General features: G+C 41.1%; 1 protein-coding gene across 3 annotated transcripts in view; it reads left to right on the forward strand.

Annotated features, from left to right (window-relative positions):
• Nucleotides 1-1,190: 1,190 nt before the first annotated feature.
• Nucleotides 1,191-24,984, forward strand: part of LOC111147144 (SLAIN motif family member 1) — a 59,121-nt gene continuing 35,327 nt past the window's right edge. Inside the window, exons 1-3 of one of the 3 annotated variants that reach the window (XM_022503046.1) lie at nt 1,191-1,496; nt 1,545-1,814; nt 14,928-15,067. In XM_022503046.1, coding sequence (XP_022358754.1) covers nt 1,210-1,496; nt 1,545-1,814; nt 14,928-15,067 — 697 coding nt within the window. In that variant the 5' untranslated portion in view covers nt 1,191-1,209. Of the gene's footprint in view, nt 1,815-14,927; nt 15,068-24,984 lie in introns of all 3 variants that reach the window. The other 2 variants (XM_022503045.1, XM_022503047.1) reach the window with 2 other exon arrangements.

A 24,984-nucleotide genomic window follows, 5' to 3' on the forward strand; every position in this document is an offset into this window, starting at 1 on the left:
TGAATCCCATTCTTCTGCCTAAAAGCTTCCCCGCTCCCCTCTCCCCGGCAGATTTGCCAGTGGTTTCCAAAAGATATAAAAAGAGCAGCCTTGCAGGTGAGTTTAGGGATATTGGGATAGAGTTCGAAGGTTTTCTTTTTCTCATTTCTTTTTTTCTCTGTCCCCTTCCACCCTGTAAGTGTGACCTAACAGCTTGTCAATTATTAAAGAGATGGAGCGCTATACAATTTTACTCAGGTTTCGCCTATAATGATTTTTGCTTGTTTTGTTCAATGCTCGATGGCCAGCTCTTAGAATCGTGTCCGAAAGTTAGGTGCTCAAGTATCTTTTGTCTTGATAAACGTAAGAATATACGTAGTATGGAAAATGCTCTTGCATTATTATGACAAACACTGGTGGTAACAGAATAATTTGAATTCGACTCTTTTAGAATAAACACTTGGCTCTTCAGCAGCGGGCCACTCTCAGGATTTCTTCTTTCTCCTTGCCCTCCTCTCCCACCATTTTGTCTCTGTGTTACCAATTAGTGGATTAATAGCATGGTCTCCAAGTCTTTCTGTTCCACTTTCTCATTTTCCAGCCCTTAGGATAACGTTTCCTGGCCCTCTGGTTCCTCAGCCAGTGGCTAGTGGCTAAGGTCATTGAGCACAAGCTCCTGGACCGTAGCAAACGAGAGGGCGCGGTGTGCACTCCTCCAGGGCAGACACCTGCAGCGGCTTTTTTGGAACAGGCTCTGAGATCCGCACAGTTTGCTCTCCCCACAGCTGCGGAAGCGCCTGTGGCGGGAAAGTTCAGGCCAGGTCCAATCAGGCACCTAGGGCTAGGTAGCGCGGGCGGCGGCCCCAGGACCCCAGCCTCTGCTGCCTGCCTCGCCCTCTCGAGTTCCTCTTTCCCCGCGGCAGGTCTTCCACCGGCCCCGCCCACCCGGCATCGCCCCGCCCCGCCCCGGGGCCGCGGCTAAAACCCGGAGCCGCCGCGGCGCCCAGGGGACTGGAGGGACGCTCTGAGCATGTGCAGAGCTGTTTGGCGGCGGCTGCCTGGGCCAGAGGCTGGGGCCCGGTGCTGATGCGAACAGCCGGCTCGGCCTCTGTCCCAGCGTGGTCGGCGCTCCCCGGGTGGCAGGGAAGGAGCCATAGTCTCTCCGCGGCTGGAGGAGCGGGCGCGGCGGCGCGCACCACCCCGGCGGCCGCGGCGCCTTCGGGGCCCACGATGATGGCGGAGCAGGTGAAATGCGCCTCGGCAGGGGGCGGCTCCGGAGCGGGCTCCGGGCCGGTGGTGAACGCTGAGCTGGAGGTGAAGAAGCTGCAGGAGCTAGTGCGCAAGCTGGAGAAGCAGAACGAGCAGCTGCGGAGCCGGGCGGCCAGCGCGGCCGCCGCCCCGCACCTGCTGCTGCTGCCGCCGCCGCCGCCCGCCGCGCCGCCCCCCGCCGGGGCCTGCAGCCCGTTGGGTCCGCGGAGCCCCCCGGCCGCAGCCGCCGCCGCCTCGGGGGGTCTGGGGCTCGGGCTGGCGTTGGGCGGCGGCGGCAGCGGCAGCGGCAGCTCCAGCCCCGCGTTCTCGGGGACGTACTGCCTGCCCAGCCCGGCGCCCTCCCTGCTCTGCAGCCTGGCGCAGCCCCCCGAGGCGCCCTTCGTCTACTTCAAGCCGGCGGCGGGCTTCTTCGGCGCAGGCGGCGGCGGGCCGGAGCCGGGGGGCGCGGGGACGCCGCCGGGGGGAGCCGCCGCGCCGCCCTCGCCGCCCCCCACGCTGCTGGACGAGGTGGAGCCGCTGGACCTGGAGAGCGTAGCCGCCTGGCGGGACGAGGACAACTACACCTGGTATTGCCGGGCTCCGCTCCTTCCCCCGGAACCCCGGCCTCGGAGGCCCCGGGACGGCGGGGAGGGCGTGGGCCGGGGAGGAGAGGGGGACCTCGTCCTTGCCCCCGGACGTGGTGGCCTGGCAGGTGCCCAACTGGGCGAGGAGCGGAGGCTTTTCACGGGGGCGGAAACCTATTTCTCATAGCTCAGGCTGAGCCAGCTGGGGATGAATGGGTCCCCTCCATCTCCCTGTCTTCTGCTCTGCGCGGATGACTCGGTCCCCAGCTGCCTGTTAGCATTAACTGAAAAATCCGTGCCATCTTTTTGTTACTCAGTCCTGCCTTCCCCCCGTCGTTTTTGGGAGTAGCGGGGGATGGGTAGGGTTGGCCTCAGTCTGCGACTGTTCCTGGTCTTTCCTCCCAAACGAACGCTGGGCAGGATTTGCGTGCTCTGCGGTCTCGTCCCGTGGCGTCCCAAGCCGCCCAGTGATGGGTCTCTCCTTAGAGACTCGTGCTTGCAGTTGGACTTGTGCAGTCGCGTGTCCTCATGCGCTGCATTTTCGCTGATAGCGTCTCATTTCAAAGACTGACTTGCTTTTTGAAATGCTGCCCTCACGGGCTTTCCTGTCATTAATGGTGTCAAAAACGAGGGCTTTTTCAGGGAATGGAGTGGGCAGCATGAAAGTACTGTTACTTAGAAATCAAGGATCTTTAATTTTTAAAAATGAACCGTTGATTGAAGAAAAGTGAGAAGCAACTTTTTATTTTATTTTTTTTAGAAACCGTGAGTTGGTTATCAGAAGACTTTGGTTGGCAGCATCTTTTCGCTTGAAATCTGGCTAGCTCTGTTTTCCATCAATGAGTAACTTTGGGGGGGGGTGGTCTGAGTCCCTTATTTTTCATGCTGCTTTCTCATGGAGTAAGTCCTTTCATGACTGACTTCTGGTTGTGGTTCGTTTGCTTTCCTCCATCAGCAGAGGTAGTGGGACATGGTAAGATGAGTTGAAGCCTCAGAGGAGGTCAGACTTAAGTTCCTGCAGGGAAAATGAACAGCCTTCACCTTTCCGTAGCTGCTGCATGAAGGACAGTTGTCCTTTTACCTTGGGTCCTTCTACTTCTGACCCTTCCTGTTTTTTGCAAGCTGGGTTTTCCTTACTTTCTTTGTGGTCCTGTTGCATGATCCCACAGAGGGAATGAGAATGGAGAACCCTACCGGTTTTCCCGTTGAGACCTGCGGTGTTCCCTTATACTCTCAGAACTCTCCTTGGTAACGTGCATTAACTAGTTGGCCTGATTCGGAGAATCAAAATGGATGGAGCTACAATAAAGCATCCTTCTCTTCCTCCTCCTTAGTGCTCCACCTGTGGGCAACTGTGCTGGTTGCTCAAGTTGTAAAGATCAGAACAACTCACCACTCTGCGTAGCTTTGAGCCATTCTTTAGAAATGACATCTTGGTGTTTGTGGAGCCCAAGCTGTATTGTAAACTGAGTTTCAACCTGAGCATGGTACTAGAAAGTGCTCTCATGGCGGTTTTTAGGTTATAATCACTATAAGCCCTTATGCTACTTTCAAATTATGTTACCTTGATTTAAGGCCCACTTGACCTTTTCTGGAGATACATGGATGGTAGAAGGCAACTTATTTGTATTTTTGATGGGCATCAATCCTATCCATTAAAAATGTTAGCATTTTTAAACCTGTGATATACTTATGATTTTATAAGTGTATTCAATTGGGGTGGTATATACATAGCTAATAGGATTGTAATTTTTTTCCATTGAATGGACTTCTACCTATTTAGTTATCATCCAGCTACTGCTAGGATTTTGATATGCAGGCTTTTCATAGTTTAATTTTTGTCAAAATAGTATTGGAATAACTTTGGGGGAAAAATGACCTGCTTAATGGAATTACTCTATTAGCACTTGAGATGGTTTGAAGTGGATGTAAAGGATAGCAGGTTCTACTAATTTCACTCATCAAATATTCAGGGGAGTACATAAATCAATGCTCCGACACTTTATGGATGTTTCCACAGACAAGCGGCACACTGTTTTATAGCATGTCTTTCTCAGAAGAAATTTAGGACTAGAATCCCATGTGGAAAAATGGAGGGATAATTACTCTTTGGTGGAATGTAATTAAAACATTTTTAAGGTCACCTGATTTACAGAAAACTTTCTGTCCTGACACCTTATACATTAAAATATTTTTGTATTACATTATCTTGGCCTGTTGATGAACAAATAGCAGGCCTGATTCTCCAAGTTGAACCTACTTGTTAATGCTGATGATGTTCCTTCATCGCTGTAAACTGTGTACGTCCCTGTCCTGTCGTCTCACAAACAGGGTGTTTTTCATTTGGATTGCCTCATATGTTTGCAGGGAGACAACTTACCTTTATTTCCCCTGTTAGGAAACAACTGTAGTGGATAATAAGTACCTGATTATTCTAAAAATACTTAAAAATAGTTTTACATTTTCACCGTGGAAGAAAAAAGCCCTCACAGATGTGAGTATGAAGTCACAGGAGTCTTTCCTCTTGTCCTGAATTCATTACCATGATTCAGAGTTTAACTGTTAACATTCTACAGATCCTTCAAGATACAAACATAATTATCCAAATCCTTAAATGCACATCAGTTTTTTTAAAACTGCCTTTCATTGAACCTATCTTGGACACGTTTGTTTCCCTATAACAGTTGCATCATTGTAAAAGTAACCATATTTATTAAGGACCAATGTACTGTTGAGTGTCTCCCCTATAATTTTTCATGCATTTTTATCATGATTTCATCCTAATAACTTAAAGTTGATATTTGATTATTTAGAACAGTATTTCCCGCAGGATGTCTTGTCTTCAGGAAAGAAAGTTCACAGATATAGATGAATCTTTGAATGTTTTAGAAGTTCTTTCATGTAAGTCCCATTTTTTTCTAATAAAACCTTATACTGTAACTCTTCACCTTTTATTAACAACCCCGACAATGCTTGGCTCAAGAATTATGTGTAGAAGGAAAACCGTTAATTGTAGAATCAGTATTTGCTTGATGATAGTTCATTAGTTAATGGTCAATCAGGTCTCTTAGGTCATTTTTCCAATTATTTAACCTACAAGTATCTTCTGTTTATAAAAAACCAAAACTTTGTGAGAAGGATAGTGTGTTTTCCTTTTCATTTTGATGAAAATCTTTGAAATAAAACAGTTGTCTCATTTCTTCAAATATTTATCTCAGTTGAATTTAAATTATTTTTTCTTTAATCTTAGGGCTGCTAGAAGTAAATGTCTCAGGAAATTAAATTGTGGTTCCAGGACCTTAATTTTTTTTTTTTTTTTTAAAGACTTATTTATTTTAGAGAGAGTGAAAGCACATGAGCAGGGAGAAGGGCAGAGGCAGAATTTCAAGCAGACCCCCTGCTGAGCACAGAGCCCCACTCTGGGCTTGATCCCACAACCCTGAGGTCATGACCTGAGCCAAAATCAGGAGTCAGACGCTTGACTGACTGAGCCACCCAGGTGCCCCCTAGAACCTTAATTCTTAAATCCAATTGTTATAATCCCATAGTAAACTTCACGTCCTGCTACATGGGTTCTTCAGGGATCGCTACTAATTTGACAGCCTTAGCTCTCCAGAAAACCATAGGCTAGAAGTGGGGTGGGGCTCTGAATTTCAGGAGCAAATTAAGCTCCAAGGATGGTGACTTTGATGCATACTTGGAACATGTGCCTGGATGATTTGCCAGTGTGTATGGAATGACGTTTTCAAAATCACTGTCCCATGTCACCAAGCTGAGAAGCAGCAGGGTATCAGGAAAAGAGAGCAGATTGGTGTGAAGTGGCCAGAGGAGCAGTAAGTTGTTAACTTCACTCTAGACCTTTCCATGACCTATTTGAGCTCCCCTATTTCCTGACTGAGGGACTGAAGTGTGTGGTGAAATGACTTAAAAAGCTCCTCCAGTTATTTACTGAAAGGTTAAAACCACAGTTCAGGTGGTTGAGACCGATTCTGAAGTGTGTACAGCATGGCTGTTCTTCCCGAGCTTGGTTATGACCATCAGTGTGTCATAAGGTCAGCTTAGTGGCTTGACCGGCATTTCTTCTTTAGAAAATGAAGAGCAGTAGAATATAAAATCAGAAGGCAGCCTATCTTGTGATACAAATTTGTATCGATTGAACTTGTTTCAGTTTTACATGTGTGTGCCCTGGGCCGAAATAGTAAATATATTTGTGCGTTAAGGTCACAGTTAGAAAAACTCCATTTTACACCATTTGAAAGCAAAATGGTGTTGAAGAAAGCAGGTAGAAAAGCCCAGCTCTCTGAAGAGAGGGTAGCGCCGGGGAAAGTCAGGTCTTGCGCACCTCAGTCAGGGAGAGAAGTCTATATTCAGAAAATGTCAAGATAATATGCCAGCTAACAGAAAATACAGTCCTGTAGGGCCTTTATTTTAGTGGAGTGGCAATTAGAAGAATATTGAAACTTATGTAAAAGGGACGTGGCAGAGATTTTAAACTTACCCAATGGAAAGGACAGGAGAAAAGTCATAATTATAAAAGGGGGAAAGAGGGCTATGTACAAATCATGGAAAATTTAATGAATGAGCTATTCATCTTTCGCGTGTAACACCACGACCCTAGACAGCTGGCTAAAATCCTTGCCAATTCTCCATCAAAGCTGCTGAACACCTTGTACTGTCCATATGGCACAGCTAAATTAGACCACCTGAACTGGTCTTTTTTTTTTCCCCCCATAATTGATTTTCAGTGAAAAGACCAGAGGGTGCTTCACTTTCTGACAATGCTAATTGAAAACCGCAGTGTTTTCTAGAGGCAAACGGAGTCGAGTGAAGTATGTGCTGAGGTCTTTGAAACCCTGCAGTGAGACACCAAAATAGAATCCAGCTCTAACTGTGGAGGGACAGGGGTAGAGTCTGCTGTAGGACAATTCCGTAACTCACACTGGGCTTCTTGTGTCCTTTTAATAGCTTTGTGGTGGTGAATTTGCTTTGCGGTGGCTGCTGAGTGTGGCTCTAGTGGGCGCTGGTGAATCAGATGCTTCAGTTCCCCTGAAGATTGATTGATTGCCTATCAGTGCTGATGCTTCAGATTTCCTTAAAATGGAACTTGTGATGCTTGAAAGCTTTAAATTACACGTCTGAAAATTGCCACATATTCCTTCTCAGTGACAGGCACGTAGAACATATGCATATGTTTTGCCGTATCATTTGTTTTTGTGTTATCAGAAGGATGACTTTAGAATCAAACATTTACTTGAGAATAACTGATTTTTTTTCCCCTAGATAGTTGTAATAGTCCTTTGAAGCACTCAAGTGATTATTCTGATGGCAGGTTTGATGTTGTTCCTGTCCTCCCAGTGTTAGCATGGGAGGTAAGTTAAGTGAGGACATCCAGAATGTGAAATGTATGGAGAAGAGATGCTATGAGAAAGCTAATTGTTTCTAGTCACGTGCCTTTGGAAGGTCTTGATGCAAAGTTAAAGAAAATTAGAGTGTGACTTTTCAAAGATAGCTTTCCTAATATTTGAAGAATTCTCAAGTTTTAGGTGAGGTTTTTTTCTTGTATCTTGCTAGATTCTAATATAGTTTCATCAGTGGAACTAGAGAAATTGAAAGAGCAGTTTGTAAGTCACGAGGAGGTATGTGGCATTAATGATGGTAAAATGGAATATTGTAATGACAACAAATAAGGTGATTTTTATGACTTTTTGGAAGATTGGAGCCCTTTGGGGCGAATACAGGTTTTACCCTGCTTATCTAATTTTGGTGTTATGTCACACTCAAGGAGTTTGTAGCTCTGTGATCTCCATCTTCCTGTTGCTTTCTTTAGGTCCAGCTCTAGGCCTCCCCATAGAAACAGTAGGCTCAGAGCTATCCTGGGTACATTGTTTGGAGACTGACTCTGAAAATGATCAGTTGTCTTCACACTTTGCACAGTGCTTCTAAAGTTTATCAAAGTAATGCAATAAACAGGATGTAAACAGCGAGGCTTTTTACAGAAAGCAGGAGCCCTCTATCTCTTGGACCTCTGAGTCCTCTGCACAGGCTTCACTTGATTCTCATGTGGTTGTTGCTTTTGCTCTTTATTTCTGAGCAGTCATTTGTACTATATGATCTTAGACGTCTGTGGACCTGTTTTGGAAGATGAAGACTAAGCTCTCTTCTCGTCACCCCCACACCACCATGTCATCTTTCCCTTCTCATAATGGTTTTCATTATTTTTGTGTTAAATGCTATGTAACACTTGTATTATGACCATAGTGGTTATTAACTGAGCCCTGTTAATTGTATGTTATTTTCCTCTCATCCTTTTTTTCCTCCAAGAGTTACTAATGACCTCTCTTTTCCCCCTTCAATTTCTGTAATCCCTATTATTAATTACTTTTTCAAATACTCTCCTGGAGCCATAAATTCCTTGATAAGGTCATACATACTTGACAGTCTTTTAAATCTGTTTTTAACAATTTGCTTTGTAATGCCATCCCTTCTGGAACTTTTAAGCCCATTGCTCCAGTCTTTACTGTTTGCTTCTTAGGCTGCACGCACAGTGCTGTGTTAATGGGAATTTCTTAGGTTTCTTGCTTATGCAGGACCTCCCATTTTTAAAATTCTTTGTCTTCATATATTTTGTTTAATCTACTGGGGAGGGCACAGCCTCCAGTAGTTTTCTGAGAAAGGGCATTATTATGAGAAGTACACTGTGAAATTCTGCTTATTTAAAAATGTCTTTATTCTAGCCTCATGAAAGATTCATAGTTGGGCTGGGTATAAAAAGCCTAAGTCACTTTCTCTTATGCTTGAAGGCATTGTTTCATTTTGTTCTAATTTTTATTAGGTTTTAGATATTGAAGTGCACTGTGGTTTGGATATTTAATCCTTGACTTCTTTTTTAGTGTTTTTTATCCCTAGTTTTCTAAAATGCCATGTTGTATCTTGGTATGGGCCTATCTTATTTGTGGTACTGGACATTTATGGGTGTTCTCACTTTAGAATTCAATGGCCTGCCTTCAATTCTCAAAATTTTCTGCCCCCCCCCCTTAAAATAATCTTCTCTCCATGTGTGTGGGCATATATATATATATGTTTGTGTTTTAGAACTTGTAATAATCAGATGTAGGCCCACCTGATGCAGTCATTTAATTTTTTTTGTTTGTCTTTCATTGTAAATCTGTCTTTGTTTTGCATCTGAGAGACTGCTTCAACTTGATCTTTCAAACTCACTTACTGAATTTTTTGTATATGCTAAAAGTTTCATTTTCCAAGAATGAAGAATCTTTCTTTTTTAATATCTTATTATTATTATTTTGTGAATGTAACTTTTTCTCTCAGATGATACCAGTTATGGTTATCTTAGATTTTTTATCAGTTCTCTCTGTTGTTTTCTCAGTTCTCCTTTCCCTCTACTTTTGGTCTCAGCTTTCAATTTAAAAGGAATATTCTAAGTTTCTGGTGTCACTGATTTCTCTTTGCACCAAAGAGGGGGACATTGAAGTTGATCTAAAGCTCTGAGTGGGTAGAGTTCTTTACCAAGTGATTGGGTGGGTAGCCAGTTCAGCTTTCAGGATATCTCAGTCTTCTCTTGGGTTCATCTGTCTCTGTACACAAGTTTCTGTACTCCTGGGAAATAAGAGTAACACAGTCAGTTCTAGGAATAGTAAAGGGAAAATGGGACCAAAGTTTGAGCCAGTCAACACGGAGGCGTTCATTTCACCTCTCTGGTTCAGTAAAGTACTTCATCCCTCCTTCAGCTGAGTTTGTGCCTGAAGTCAGAGCTTCTGGGCCATCCTCTGGTCTTGGGTCGTGGTGGGGAAGAGGTGGTGGGGGCGAGTGCTGCTTTTGAATATGCTATGAGTCTGTGTGGTCCAATGAAGGAACTATAGTACATAGACCCTAATGGATAAAGGAAATCTTCAGAGTTCCCCTATAAGCAAAAACAATGAAACAAAACCCCACAAAAAACTACCAGAAAAAAATCCAACTCATGGGAGCACCTAAAATCCTGAGGCAGCCTGGTTGGTGGAAACTTTGTAATAGAAGATAAGAGCAGTTCTTATGATGCTAGAGGTAATGAGGAGAACAGTGCTTCACGCAGTGGCTTCTTGGGGCAGTGAGAGGGGTTTGAGAACAAGCAGAGACTCCGGCAGTGGCATGAATTTGTGTGTGTATAAAACAGTAGGGATAACTTATTAAAGAAGTCTAAAGATAAGTTCCATTCTCTCTCTCTTAAAAAAAAAAAAAAAGCTAAATAAGAAAAAAGGGGCACCTGAGGGCTCAGTCAGTTAAGCATCCAACTCTTGATTATGGCTCAGGTCGTGATCTCAGGATTTGAGATCGAGCCCTGTGTTGGGCTCCTCACTGGGCATGGAGCCTGCTTAAGATTCTCTCTCTCCCTGCAATCTCTCTCTCCCCCACCTCTAAAAAAAAAAAAAAAAAAAAAAAAAATTAAAGAACCATAGTTGACTAGTTTAGTGACCCGTTTATGTCGGGGCTGTGGCACCTGCTTCTTGTTTCACCTGAATTCATTCACCTGGAAAGGCTACTCAGGTCTTGAGGACACTGAAGGACAGAAAATAATTGCTTTCGTGAAATCTTTTTTTTTAAAGCTTTATTGAGGTATAAGTGAAGTATAAGCTGCATATATTAAAATGTACTATTTGATAGGTTTTGACATATATATATATATATATATATATATACACACACACACACACACACCTATAAAACCATCACTAGAGTCAAGAGAATGAACCATATCTTAATGCCCCAGGTTTTCTTGTGGCCCTTTGCATTTCCTCTCTCCTGCTCCCACTTACTTCCCATCAAGGCACCCAACCACTGGTCTGCTCTCCCCGCCAGTCTAGATTAGTTTGCGCTTTCTATACTGTCATATGTATGAAATCATACAGTATGTGCCGTTTCTTCATTTGTTTTTTGGGCTGGCTGCTTAGGATCAAGAGTTATTTTAAAATTCTTCCGTGTTCCATGAAACAATAGTTCATTCCTTTTTATTGGGAGAACTATTAGATTGTATGCATGTAACAATGTTTTTTTTTAATCCATTCATCTCTTAACGAACGTTTGGGCCGTTTTCAAGTTTTGGCTATTACAAATAAGTCTTTGTGTGGACACGTGCATTCATATCTTTTGGATAAATACTCAATGGCTCTTGAGAGGCTGGAACAGGAATAGGTGTATGTTAACTCTTTAGGAAGCTGCCAGAATCTTTCCCAAAGTGCTTAGGCTGTTTCCTATTTGTGCCAGCACCGAATGGGAATTTCAATTGTGCTCGTTGTGCTTGCCGTGGTCAGGCTTTTTAATTTTAGCCATTCTAATAGGTGCATAGTAGTACTTCAGAGTGGTTCTACTTTGCATTTACCTCATGACAAATGATGAGCATATTTTCTATATGCTGTTCATTCATAGATTTTCTTTGTTGAAATGTCTTTTAATCTTTTGTCCATTTTTAAAAATTGGGTTATTATTGAGTATACAGAGTTTTTACATCTGTCTACATACAAGTTTTTTTTTTATCATATGTGATTTGCAAATATTTTTACCCACTCTGTGGTTTATCATTTAGTCTTCTATTAGTGTCTTTCAACGAGTAAAGTTGTAATTTTAGTGAAGTCGAATTGATAAAAAATTTTTTTCTTTTATGGATCATATTTTTCCATATAAGAAATTCTATGTAAGAAATATTTGCCAACCCAAGGACACAAAGACTTTTCTTATGGTTTCTTTTAAAAATTTTATAGCTCCAGGTTTGACGTTTTTATATCTCCGTTTTGAGTTAATTTTGGGTATTGTGTAATGTATGGCTCAAAATTTATTTTTTGTATATAGAATTAAATGCAGTCATTTAATTCTGTATATTAATTCCTGTCCTCCCAGTGTTAGCATGGGAGGTCAAGTCATTGAGCACTCCCATGGGGTGCTTTGGGGGTGCCATAGTGGAATTGAGTGGTTGTGACATTTGTTTCAGCATGATTTGCTCAAAAGGCTATCTTTTCTTCATTGAATTGTCTTTATACTTCGTCAAGAATCAGTTTTCCATACGTGTGCAGTTCTGGACCATCTTGTTTCCCCATTGATCTGTTTGTCTTCATGTCCTCCTCAACTGTCTTCGCTGCTGTAGGTTTGTCATGTGTCCCACTCACCGGTAGCTCTCCCACTTCATTGTTTTTTTCAAGGTTGTTTTGACTGTTCTAGGATCTTTGCATTTCCATATGAATCTCAGAATCAGCTTTCAAATTTCTTCAAGAAGCTTACTGAACTTTTGGGATTTTATTAAATGGATACATTTAAGGATAATTGACATCTTAATATTGAGTCTTCTGATCTGTGAACATGGTCTGTCTTCCCATTTATATCTTTAATTTCTCTCAGAGTGTTTTGTAGTTTTTAGCATATGGGGCTTGACATCCTTTATCAGATTTATCCTTAGGCATCTTATGGTCTTGGTGTAAATGGGAAGTGAAATTTCAACAATACTGATTGTCCCTGGCATAGACATGCAGTTAACTGTAGTGTGTTCATCTGGTATGCTAGAGTCTTTTTTCCTAAACTCCATCGTTAGTTCAAGTATCTTTTTTGTAGGTTCCTCAGATTTTTTACAGAGATGATCATGTCATCTCTGAATAAAGATAGATTGACTACTTATTTCCAGTCTAAATGTTTTAATTTATTGTGTGATTGCACTAGCTAGAACCTCTAGTCCTTGTTTTGTTCCTGATGTTAGGGGAAGAGCATTCAGCCTTTCACTGTTGAGAATGCTGCTTTTGTACATACCTTTAATCAGAAAGTGTTTCCTTCTTAATTTGCTGAGAGTTTTTTTGTTTTGTTTTGTTTTGTTTGTTTGAGTCAGGGATGGATGTCAGATGCTTTTTTGTTTTTGAGATTATTGTGCCTTTTCTATGGTAAGCTACACTGACTGAATGTTAAACCAACCTTTCATTCCTGGGATAAACCCCACTTTGTAACAATGAAGTATCCCTTTTATATGTGGTTGGACTCAATTTGCTAAAATACCCAGATTTTTGCTTCTGTGCTCATGAGGGATATTGGTCTTCAATTTCTTTTCTCTGTGGTATTTGGTAGAATTCAGCAGTGAAACCTTCTGGGCCTAGGCTTTTCATTGTGGGTATTACAACACACGTGCATGTGTTGTAGGCAAGCATATAAATGGGTCTTTTTTGACAACTTTAAACATGAGAAACTTGCCAATGTGCCCATCAGAATATTTCCCATTAGTTTTTAGTGGCTAGAATTGTATCCAGAGCTTGTGCCTAAGCCAGTGATGGGGCAAACAGGAATGCCGCAATGCCTCAGATTGGCTTAGCCCGGTGCGTCCATCTCCAGGTGAGGTCTCCAGACAGCAGTACGAGCATCACCTGGAAACTTTTCAGACAGTCGCGTTCTTTGACCACAGTCCAAACCTTCTGAATCAGGTAGATTAGACCTGCCTGCAGTCGAGTGTTAGCAATTTGTGTTTTAACAGCCCAGTAAGACATTTCGATGCACCAGAGGTTGAGAACAGCTGACTAGGCTAGCCTGAACTTGGGGAATTAGAGTGAGCTACGTGTCACTGGACTCTTTAGGGGTCTTTTAGCAAGGGGGGGTGGTGGTGGAAAGGATGGATTTACATAGGTGGGTGTTAATCTTGTCATAGTAGACTGAGGCGTGCCCAGGAATAAGAATTTTCAGCTAATCCATATACTCCTGATGAAAGGAGGACCACCGTGGTCCACCGAGGAACTCCTGAATGGATGAAACGGTGTTTTAGAATCTGCACCTGTAACAGGAGTTAGCAGACGGTGTCTTGGGGCAAGTTGGCCCTGCTGCATGGTTTGTAGACATTTTTAAATGACTGGAAAAAAAAGGCGAAAGACTACTATTTTATGATATTGAAAATTATGGGAAGTTCAAGTTTCAGTGTCTATAAATGGTTTATAGGAACACAGCCTACTATTCACCTTGCGTACCCTCTGTGGTGCTTTGGGGCTACCGTAGTGGAATTGAGTGGTTGTGACAGAGACTGTGTCCTATGAAGCCCAAGTACATACTAGCTGCCCCTTTACAGAAAAAGTTTGCCAACCTCTGATCTGTAAGGATAATTTACTGAATAGTACCATTCCCCAACCGTCTTGGGTAACTGAGAAATTATTTTGACAGGTGGGGGTCCTGACTACGATGGCATGAGCGTGAATAGTGAAGTATGGTATTTCAAGAACATGTACTCATTAGAATTATGGTAACTTTGTTTAAAGGAGTGTTACTTTAGTATGATTTATAATTACAATCCAGATTCGTAAATAAGTTAATTACTAGAAGCAGTAATTATAATTCTTTCTCTTCCTTTTTTAAGTCAGCTAAAAAGATGAACTTTTTTTGTATAACCCTGTGACTGAAAATATGCTATAATTTACCTCAGCACCATATGTCAGAGAGAAAATCTTTAACTTAAAGTGCCTCATGGTGGTTATTTTGAATTCTGTGTAATGTTCTAGATGATGAAAGCAAATTTTTCCAAAAACATATCTTTGAAAGCTGTTTGGCTTTTGTGAGAAAGAAGCATATACCACGTTTAGTACAGATTTGAGACAGGGTGGGGGCAGATACCTGATTATTTAAGGGTTGAGAGAATCAATGGACTTTCACTAATTTTTAGACTTTTTTTTTTAAAGTACATAAAATTTGTCTAGCTTGTCATGTCATGTTTACATATATTAATTAGCCCAGTTCACGTAACATTCTGCTACCAGAGAAAGGGATGAAAGTGTTCATTTCTACAAACACAAGTGAGGTAGTCAGGTCATCATGGTGTCCGTTCAGGACATCATGGTGTCCGTTCCAGGCTAGTTCAGTAGCAAAAGCCTCTGATCTCCGACTCTGAGACATAGTTTCTCATAGTGTTTTGAAGTCCTCCTTCCCACCAAGCTACAGAAAGCATTATATTTTATTTGGGGGTATTTGCCTGTTAAAAAGTGATTTTTGTATTTGAAGTAATCCAATGTGAGTTTTGTGTTAGTAGAAACTGTGAAATACATGTTGTTTTCCCTAGAAGGGAGGTCATGTCCATATACCTATATAATACCTATAATGTAGATTTCTTTTTTTAAGGTTATACGTTGGCTCTTCAAAGACATTCACATCATCAGAGAAATCCCTGAGCCCTTTGCAGTGGTGTAGACACGTCCTAGATAACCCGACTCCGGAGATGGAAGCAGCAAGGCGTTCCCTGTGCTTTAGACTGGAGCAAGGTAATTTCGAACCTGTACATCTACGTTCTCAGACTCTTGCCACTGTCAGCTCTGTTAGTTGCTGGTTTTGGAATTGACACTTCAAAGGAAAAGCCTTACCCAGAGGAGCAGCTGTTGCATGCGATTTGCTCCACACTCATCCCACATCAGACTTTCTCAAGGTAGAATATAGTTTCATGCTTGTTTTTAGCCACATTCTTAGCTTGTTTCAGTTTGTAGTGAAAGGTAGGAATGCATATTATTTTTCTGTGTTTTTTTTTTCTTTCTGTATGCAAATATACCAATAAGTAAAATGGGTTAGCCTTAAATTTTCTGGGGACAGCAACAGTTGGTGTGGCTGAAATCCAAGATAGAAAATGGGAAGTTTCACTGGGACCTGAGTACTGACCTTTTTGAGTTCCATACATATTTAACTGGTTGTATAACTGGAAGTCCTAACCTTTATAAACTGGGAAATAATCTTCGTATTGTATATAACATTAGTTAACTTATAGGGCTGAACATAAGTTTAAGGCCAAAAAAAAAAAAAAAAAAGAGAGTACTGTCGTGGAAGGAAAAATAACAAAGGAATTATAGTCCTTAGCTTTTTGTCATTTTGTATTTAATTAAGACTATGATCACTGAGGCTTTTGCTCATCTCTTAACCTCTTGGTATCTTTTTCATTACCTAGGGGCACTCTTTCCATTCCATGGACTCCCTGTATCCAAATCACAATTGAGCTTGGAAATGCAGATTCCTGCCTTTTCCAGATTAAATAATCAGAGTCCCTGGGGGTAGGGCTGAGTGAACCTGCACTGACAAGATCACCACTGTGATTGTGGCCCACAGTGAATTTTGTGAACACTACCTGTGAAGCCCTTCAGGGATAATGATGGGTATCAAAATCTGGACGTGAGACAGAGTATAATAGGTAACACTTCTTGAACTCAATTCTGTGACCGTCAGTACATTCAGTTCTTGCCATCCTCCTTTTATTCAGTCTAATAACCACACGCCTGTGAGCTAGGGACACACTCACTTTTAGGGAAGGGACAGGTGAAGCTGAGAGAAGGTCAGAAGATTATTGGGACCAGAGTGATACCCCAGGGACAGAACTGGAAGCTGGGTTTCCCCGACCCTAAAGACTGTCCTTCGTCAGTGGTCTCTGCTGCTTTTTTGGCACAGTCATAAGTAAATATCAGCAGAAATTTGTTTTACATATTTGGGAAGAGTCAAATTAAAAGGCACATTTTATTAACATTTTAACTAAAGCAAAGTGAGGGATTTAGTAAGAAGTTGAAGGGTGGGGTAGGAACAAAGGAGTAGCATTAGTGCAAAAATGTTGGAGACACACGCTTATCTAAGAGAGCAGCCCTGTGAGGCAGCAAACTCCAACCTTCACTCTGTTCCCGTTTTACCCGGCTGACCCTGAGCGAACCATTAAATCCCTCTGGACTTTAAGGGCTGTGTAGACTGTCTCTAACATCTCTTGATTCAAGGACTGTTTATATGGACTTTTTTTTTTTTAAAGATTTTATTTATTTATTTGACAGAGAGAGATCACAAGTAGATGGAGAGGCAGGCAGAGAGAGAGAGAGAAGCAGGCTCCCTGCTGAGCAGAGAGCCCGATGCGGGACTCGATCCCAGGACCCTGAGATCACGACCTGAGCCAAAGGCAGCGGCTTAACCCACTGAGCCACCCAGGCGCCCTATATGGACATTTTTATATATGAATTTGCTCAATTTTATTTGAATATATAAAATTCAAATGAAATTCAGAACTAGAATCCTTTAGTTCAGGGGTCAACAAATTTTTTCTGAAAGGGACCTGATAGCAAGTATTTTAGGCTTTTCAGGCCACACTTTCTCTACCATCAGTAAAAAGCAGCCATAGAGGCAAACATTAGTAAATACGGCTGTGTTCCAATAAACCTTTATCTGTGGATACTGAGATTTGAGTTCTCATGTTTTTTTTTCCATGTGTCACAAACTATTTTTAACCATTAAAAAAAGAACAAACCCATAAAAACCATTTTTAGCTGGTAGGTATTACAGAGCTGGGGGGAGGTTGGGTTGGGGCCTCCCAGGCCACAGTTTGTGACCTCTGCTTCATTTGCACACAAGGAAGAGTTATATACAAAGTTGATTTAAAAAATAGAGGCTTTGTTCAATTTAATGTAATTAATTCTTATTGGAGGCTGCTTTTTGAGATTTGAGACTAAGTGCCTGATTAGTTAATTTTCCCTTCATTGATGAGGGGCTGAAGCAGAATGGTGAGGTCATGAGGACGTGCATTAATGTGCTGTAGTTTTATTCATAATGTAATGTATTTCAATTTCATGTAAGAGTTTAAGCAGAGAACTAGCTTTTCAAAACCTACCTTAGTGTTTTCCAAAATTTGTATCTACATCTAAATCCTCTCTTGCTGTGAGACTAAATGCTTTTGTTCTGAAAATCAGTAATCCATTCATGAGATAAGAAGTCACTGTCTACAATAGGTTGTTCTTTGGATGAAATTTTTTTTTTTGAAATTTAACTTCTATTTTATAGGGCAATTTGTCTATAGTTTAGAAAGTATTAATCTTACGGATATTGTAACGAAAATAGCAGATTCCTACCCCGGCTCTCATGCCCGTGTAATTACCCAGATGTGCTTACTTAACGAGCGATTTGCTGTGGTTTTGCTATCTATCTCTCATGATTCCCATGCCCATGTGGCTGTGGCTTGAGTTGTCAGTTCATTACTTTGGATGTTGAAGGTTTAATTCTTCAAACACTCTTTTCCCCTTATACTTTCTCTCTGCCCATCTTCCTTCCCATGTAGCTTTCTACCAATTTGGGGATACATTAATATTGATCACAATACAAATAATCATATCTCAGCCATGCCGTATTTTTATTGTTATATTTCTCTTTTTTGGTCTAACCTTTTATTTTTCCTAGAGTTAATTGTTAATTAAAAGTTAATTACTTACTGTGTTTGGTTTTTGTCATTAATTTACCCCCAGACTCTCCAAATGAACTGACCACTGGTACAGTGAGGCATACAAATCCACCAAGGGTGTTAATTGTTTTATTTCCCTTTTTTTTTTTTTTTTTTTAAACTGTTCCTGCTGGTGTCTCCCTCTGATCCCCTGCGGAGCTCTGAACTGCTTCTCTACAGGATCCCCCAACCCCACCCCCGAGCTGTCCTGGGAGGACTTCCCCCTGCCCTCATCCTGGGAATTCTGTCCACTCCTTAGTGTAGCCCTGCCATGTCCCAGATGCCAGGTCTCCCTTTTCCTTATGTTTTCTCTCTGTGTAGAATTCATAATCCTGTTGCCTTTTCAGGGGAGCAGGAGAGGAAAGAGGAAATGGGGAGGGAAAATTTGAGAACCTCCTGTGTCTGAAAATGTCTTCATTATATCTTCAGTCTTGATTGTTCTTTGACCTGGGTGTAGAATTCTAGGTTGGAAACCATGTCCAACAGAGTGTAGAAGATGTTATTTCATTATATTTCAGCTTTGGGATTGCTGTGGAAGGTCCTGTACCATTCTCATTTTTGATTCCTGTGAGCTTTCTTTAAAATAACTTTTAGGAGCTCCTGGGTGGCTCATTTGGTTAAGGATCTGCTTTCAGGTTAGGTCATGATCCTGGGGTTCTGGGATTGAGCCCTGCATCAGGCTCCCTGTTCGTGTAGAGCCTGCCTCTCTCTCTTCTCTTGTGCTCTCTTGCTCTCTCTTTCTCTCTCAAAATAAATCAATAAATTGATTAATAGATTTTTTTAAAGGGATTTATTCAAGAATAAAATGCCTTTTAGATAGAATCTCAGAATCTTTTAATTTCTAGTACATGACTTTTTCATTTTTTTTGTGCTGGTGGGCATTTTAAGCAGAAAGCTTGAGTTCTGTAAAATGTCCTGATTTCCTTCTCTGTAAATCCCTCCTGTCCTCCAGTTTTCTCCTTTTTTTCATTCTAGATACTCCTTTTAGTCAGATATTGAATCTCCTGGATTGATGTTCAGATTTTTATATTCTGTCCTGAGAATATATCTGTCCTGAGAACTGATGTTCTCTTTTCTTGGAGGTTTTAAAAACTCCTCTTTGAGGGACACCAGGGTGGCTCAATTGGTTAAGCAACTGCCTCCAGCTCAGGTCATGATCCCGGAGTCCTGGGACTGAGTCGCGCATCGGGCTCCCTACCCAGCAGGGAGTCTGCTTCTTCCTCTGACCCTCTCCCCTCTACTGCTCTTTCTCTCTCTCATTCTTTCTCAAATAAATAAATAAAACCTTTTAAAAAAACAACAACTCCTCTTTGAACTCCTCTGCTGCATGTCTATTAAGTACATGCTGTGTGCTAGACACTTTGTAGGGAATGGGGACGCAGCAGTGGCCAAACAGATGACAAGTCCATGCCCTCATTGAGTCTGTCTTCTTGTACCCAGACCTTCACTTAATCCTCCCGTGATTGTAAGGGACCCTCATCTGTGTAAGGTATTTTAAATGTAGTAGCTTTACATTTTGGCTTATTTAAGCAATAAAAGCGAGAGAGGAGCAGCTGCTTGGGGAGGGGAGGGAGCTGAGGGTCCCAGTATTTTCCTAAACAGTCATCTTGTTTTTGCCTTACTATAAAGCTCTCTGCCCTCCGTGGTAGGCTGTACATCCAATTCCAGAACATTCCAGGCTCTTGTTGGCTTGTCCCCACTGTGGGCCCCTAGAGCAGTGAATGTCAGAACCCAAGTCTGTTACCTAATGTTTATCCATTTTCCATTTCGAAATGAAGTGACCTTCTCAGACTGATAGTGACTCCTCTCCTGTTCCGTCTCATTTGCAGGTTTAGAAGACTTGGAGTTTAGCTGTCATTCTAGTGTGTTTTTACGTTTAATTTACTGTTTAAGTATAACTGACAGTTTCAGGTATACAATATAGTGATTCAGCAATTCTGTACATTTCTCAGGATTCATCAAGATATGTGTATTCGTAATTCCCTTTTTCTGCTTCGCACATCCCCCCACCCTTCTGATCATCACCAGTTCTCTGTATTTAAGAGCCTGTTTCGTGGTCTCTTTTTTCTGTATTCATTTGTTTTGTTTCTTAAATTCTATGTGAGTGAAAACATTTGGTATGTGTCTTTCTCTGAGTTTCTTCACTTAGCATAATACTCTCTAGCTCTATCCATGTTGTTGCAAATGGTAAGATTTCATTCTTTTTATGATTGATTAATATTACATTGTATATATACCATATCTTCTTTATCCCTTCATGTATCAGTGGACACTTGGGTTGCTTTCATATGTTGACTTTAGTATATAATGCTGCATTAAACATAGGAGTGTGTATATGTTTTCAAATTAGTGGTTTCATATTCTTTGGGTAAATACCCAATATTTACTAGAATTATTGGATCATCGGGTAATTCTATTTTTATTAAAGTCCTAGCTACAGCAGTCAGATAAGAAAAAGAAATAAAAGGCATCCAAATTTGTAAGGAAGAAGCAAAACTTTCACTATTTCCAGATGACATGATAGTATATATAGAAAACCCTGAAGACTCTACCAAAAACTACTAGAACTGATAAATTAATTCAGTAAAGTCAGAGGACACAAAATTAATATGCAGAAATCTGTTGCATTTCTACACACTAATAATGAAGTAGCAGAAAGAGAAGAAAACAATCCCAGTTTTAATTGGCACCAAAAATAATAAAATACCTGGGACTACACTTAACCAAGGAAGTGAAAGATCTGTATACTCTGAAAACTATAGAACATTGATGAAAGAAACTGAGGATGAGACAAAGAAGTGGAAAGATAGTCCATGCTCATGGATACAGAACCAATGTTTTTAAGCTATCCATATCACCCAAAGCAATCTGCAGATGTACTGCAGTCTCCATCAAAATACTAATAGTATTTTTCACAGAACTAGAACAAATAATTCTGAAATTTGTGTGGAACCGCAGAGGGCCCTGAATAGCCAAAGCAATCTTGAAAAAGAGGAACAAAGCTTGTGGTATCACAATACTAGATTCAAGATATACTACAAAACTGTATGAATTGAAACAGTATGGTACTGGCATAAAAATGGGTGGGTAGATCAATGGAACAGAAGAGAGAACCAAGAAATAAAGCCATGCTTTATGGTCAATTAATCTACGACAAAGAGGCAAAAATATACAATGGGGGAAAGACAGTCTCCAACAAATGGTGCAGGGAAAACTGGACAGCTACATGCAAAAGAACGAAACTGGGCCACTTCCTTAAACCAACATGGACATAAACTCAAAATGATTAAAGACCTAACTGTGAGACCTGAAGCCATAAAATTCCTAGAAGAAAACATAGGCAGTAATCTCTTTGACATCAGCTATAGAAACATCTTTCTAGATATATCTCCTCAGGCAAGAGAAACAAAAACCAAAGTGGACTACACTGAAATGAAAAGCTTTCTCACAGTGAAGGAAACTATCAACCAAACAGAAAGGCAGCCTACTGAATGAGAGCAGATACTTGCAAATGATCTATCCAGTAAGGGGTGAATATCCAAAATATAAAGAACTTTTGCAACTGAACACCAAGGAAACGAAATAATGCAATTAAAATGGGCAGAGGACTGACCCCAATAAACGTTTTGCCGAAGATGGACAGATGGCTGGCCTGCAGACACATGGAAAGGTGCTCAGCATCCTTCAACATCAGGGAAATGCAAACTAAACCTAAAACTCCTCATACCCATCAGAATAGCTAAAATCAAAAACACAAAAAACAAGTGTTGGCAAGGAAATGGAGAAAAAGGAACCCTTGTGTGCTGTTAGTGGGAATGCAAACTGGTACAGCCACTGGGGGAAAGCGTATAGAGTCCTCAAAAAAGTCTTGTGTGGTTTTCTAAGAGAATAGGGAGGAATTAATATTTAGTTTTCAATACCAATTCTTACTGGCTTCCAATTAAGGGAGTCCTTTGTCCCTGACAGCTAATTAACTGATACCAGAAATTGTGGTTTTAACTTTATTCCTATTATAGCATAAATATTTAATTGGGATAATGTGAGCATTCCATATTTGAGAACTTTCAAATAATTCTAATAAAACACTTATTTGGATCTCATGTCTCTCTTAATCAGCATTTCCAAGTAACAAATATTGAGCATTTTCTTTGAGATCAAGTTTGTTGCCCTTCATTTGAATATAAATTGCCCCAGGACAGTGACTTTGTTTTGTCACACTGGCTAGAAGGGAACCAGACACCTCAACGGTTGCTGTTGCTAAAATAAATAAATTTTTGTTTAATTCTTTTTGAATTAAACGTCACAGTTACTGCTGTTACATTTTTAGTTTTGGTTTCCAACATTTTAAGGTGAGGTGGAGTCTTTGCACTCTTTCCTCACCGTCCATCTCTCGCTTATCAGTGTCCTGTGAAGCATTAGTTTGCAGTGTGTTTTACCCTTCACAGGCTTGTTTACCTTAAAATAGTTTTTGCTTATCTTACTATATTTTGTTGCAAAATGATAAGTGCCTATATGCTCCCCACCCCCTTCCTCCTCCTGGAATTTAAAGACCTTAGGTAAGACCTTCCACCACTGTGACCAGGACAGATGAGAGATTAGATTTTTTTGAAAGGATAGTTTTCTCCCCTTTGTCTTTCTTTTCCTGTCTCTCACACTTCGTAACCAAGGGGTAGGGAGAGTTTCTCCACTGGGCGTTCAAAATAGATGGTGCCTTAATTAGAGAGCAAGTTAGTGGTCTCCCTGCTTAAGAAGTAAATTTCCCTGGGAACGCATATGAGGTCGGGCTTGTCAGCCTCAGTTTCTGTGGGTACGTTGGATAGCGTTTCTTCCAAGGTTGTCCCTAATTGTGCAGCTGCTAATGAGTTCATGTGGATTGTGACTTTGGGAAGGGCCCCTGTCTCTCTTCTTGCTGTCAGCCTTCTCGGGGAGGGTGTTCACATAGCCTCTACGCTCTGATAGCCTCGTGACCCTGGATCTAGGTAAGGTAACAAAACTTGGCAAATTATGGGAGTATGTATGGGAAGTGTTCATGTTTTGTTGAGGTTGTGAGAACAGGCTTATTAAAATCCTACCCTTCTGAAGAAAGTTTGTTTTTCTGGAGAAAACGAGGCACAGAAAGGAATGTTTCATTATTTAATTTTATTGGAAGACAGCACCTGCATTTAAGAGCTTTTTAAAGATATTGCTGAAAGATTACCTTTCGTATAAGGTGTACACACACGCACACACACACACACACGACTAATGTATCTGATGCCCCCAAATTCTCAATTAACTAGGTCAATTAATATTTTAATTGAAAATTAATTAAACTGGAAGTTTATTGGAAGAATGACATCCCAAAACTTATTTTCTGCTGTTCCAGACTGGTCTTTTCATACCAAATTTCATACTTTATAAGGTCTTCTATATCAAGTGGTCAACACTGTCCAGTTACTTAAGCTTTCTCACCCTCTTCTACTTTTATGTTTGTTTTCTATGGTTGTTGTCAGGCAATAAATAAGGATGTTTATAAAGCAGACATAATAAAGGCTTAAATATCAGATCTGTTTCCCAATACGTTTGAAAATGGAAATGGCTTTTTTGGATAATGTACAGAAAGTGATGTTAAAATAATTCATCATTGAAAGTTAAATATTTCAGTACTTTTTTTTTTTTTTCCAAGATTTTATTTACTTGAGAGAGTGAGAGAGAGAAAGCATGAGAAAGGGGAGGGTCAGAGGAAGAAGCCGGTTGCGAGAAGCAATGCCCGGACCCTGGGATCATGACCTGAGCTGAACGCAGATGCTTAACCCACTGAGCCACCCAGGCACCACCTTTCAGTACTTTTTAATCTGCATTGGACCCTGATTAGAATATACAGTCTTAGACATATTCAGTATCTTGGTTGGTTTTTCTCTTTGAAAATGGTCCTAACAATGTTACTTTCCATTTGGAAGTGTCTTGTTTTGTGAGCATCTTTTTACTTAATTTTTAATGTATCTATGCCTTCTTTCCAACTTGATGAAGAAGCATCTGATGATAGGGGCCTGCCCTTGTTTCCTTTTGGATTACCAATGCTTAATAAATTCTCAAACATGATTTAAGTTCTGAATGTTTGTTTTTTTATGATTTATTAATTTGAGTACATTTAAATTTCTTACATGAGCAAAGAAACTAATTGAACATTGATGTTGTAAATGACATCCAACTAGCCAAGCTAGAAAGAATTACCTGATGGTGCTCATTAAAATGTTAGTGTTGGCACCTGGGTGGCTCAGTGGGTTAAAGCCTCTGCCTTCAGCTCAGGTCATGATCCCAGGGTCCTGGGATCATGCCCCGCATCGGGCTCTCTGCTCAGCAGGGAGCCTGCTTCCTCCTCTCTCTCCCTGCCTCTCTGCCTTCTTGTGATCTCTGTCAAATAAATAAACAGAATCTTAAAAAAAAAATTAGTGTTGGGGGTGGATATTTGAGTCTTTTTTTTTTTGAGTTTTGTTCGCTGCTGTTGACCCACCCAGTGCCTAGAACGGTTTCTGCCCTGTGGTCCGTATAGAGTGATAATTGTTGAATGAATGACTATGGTGGGAGGCATTTTGATTTAGTAGTTAGACATCAGGCTCACTAGGCCTCCGTGTTCCTTAACTCTGATTAAGAGCAGGTCACGGTCCCACGACTTATTTTATAACTGAACGTTTGTGCCTCTTTAATCCCCTTACCTGTTTCACCCGCCACCCCCCTTTTCCTCCTGGCAACCAGCAGCCTGTTCTATTTGAGTCTGTTTCTTTGTTCATTTGTTTGCTTTCTAGATTCCACATAATAAGTGAAATCATGCAGTATTTGTCTTTCTTTGTCTTCTTTCACTTAACGTAATACCCTCCAGGTCCCCCCATGTTGTTTCAGATGACAAGATTTAATTCTTTTTTATTGCTGAGTAGTATCTGTGTGTGTGTGTGTGTGTGTACACACCACGTCTCC

This window comes from Enhydra lutris, unplaced genomic scaffold (assembly GCF_002288905.1).
Source record: "Enhydra lutris kenyoni isolate GAN:26980312 unplaced genomic scaffold, ASM228890v2 scaffoldscaffold15, whole genome shotgun sequence".
Taxonomy (NCBI): Eukaryota; Metazoa; Chordata; class Mammalia; order Carnivora; family Mustelidae; genus Enhydra; species Enhydra lutris.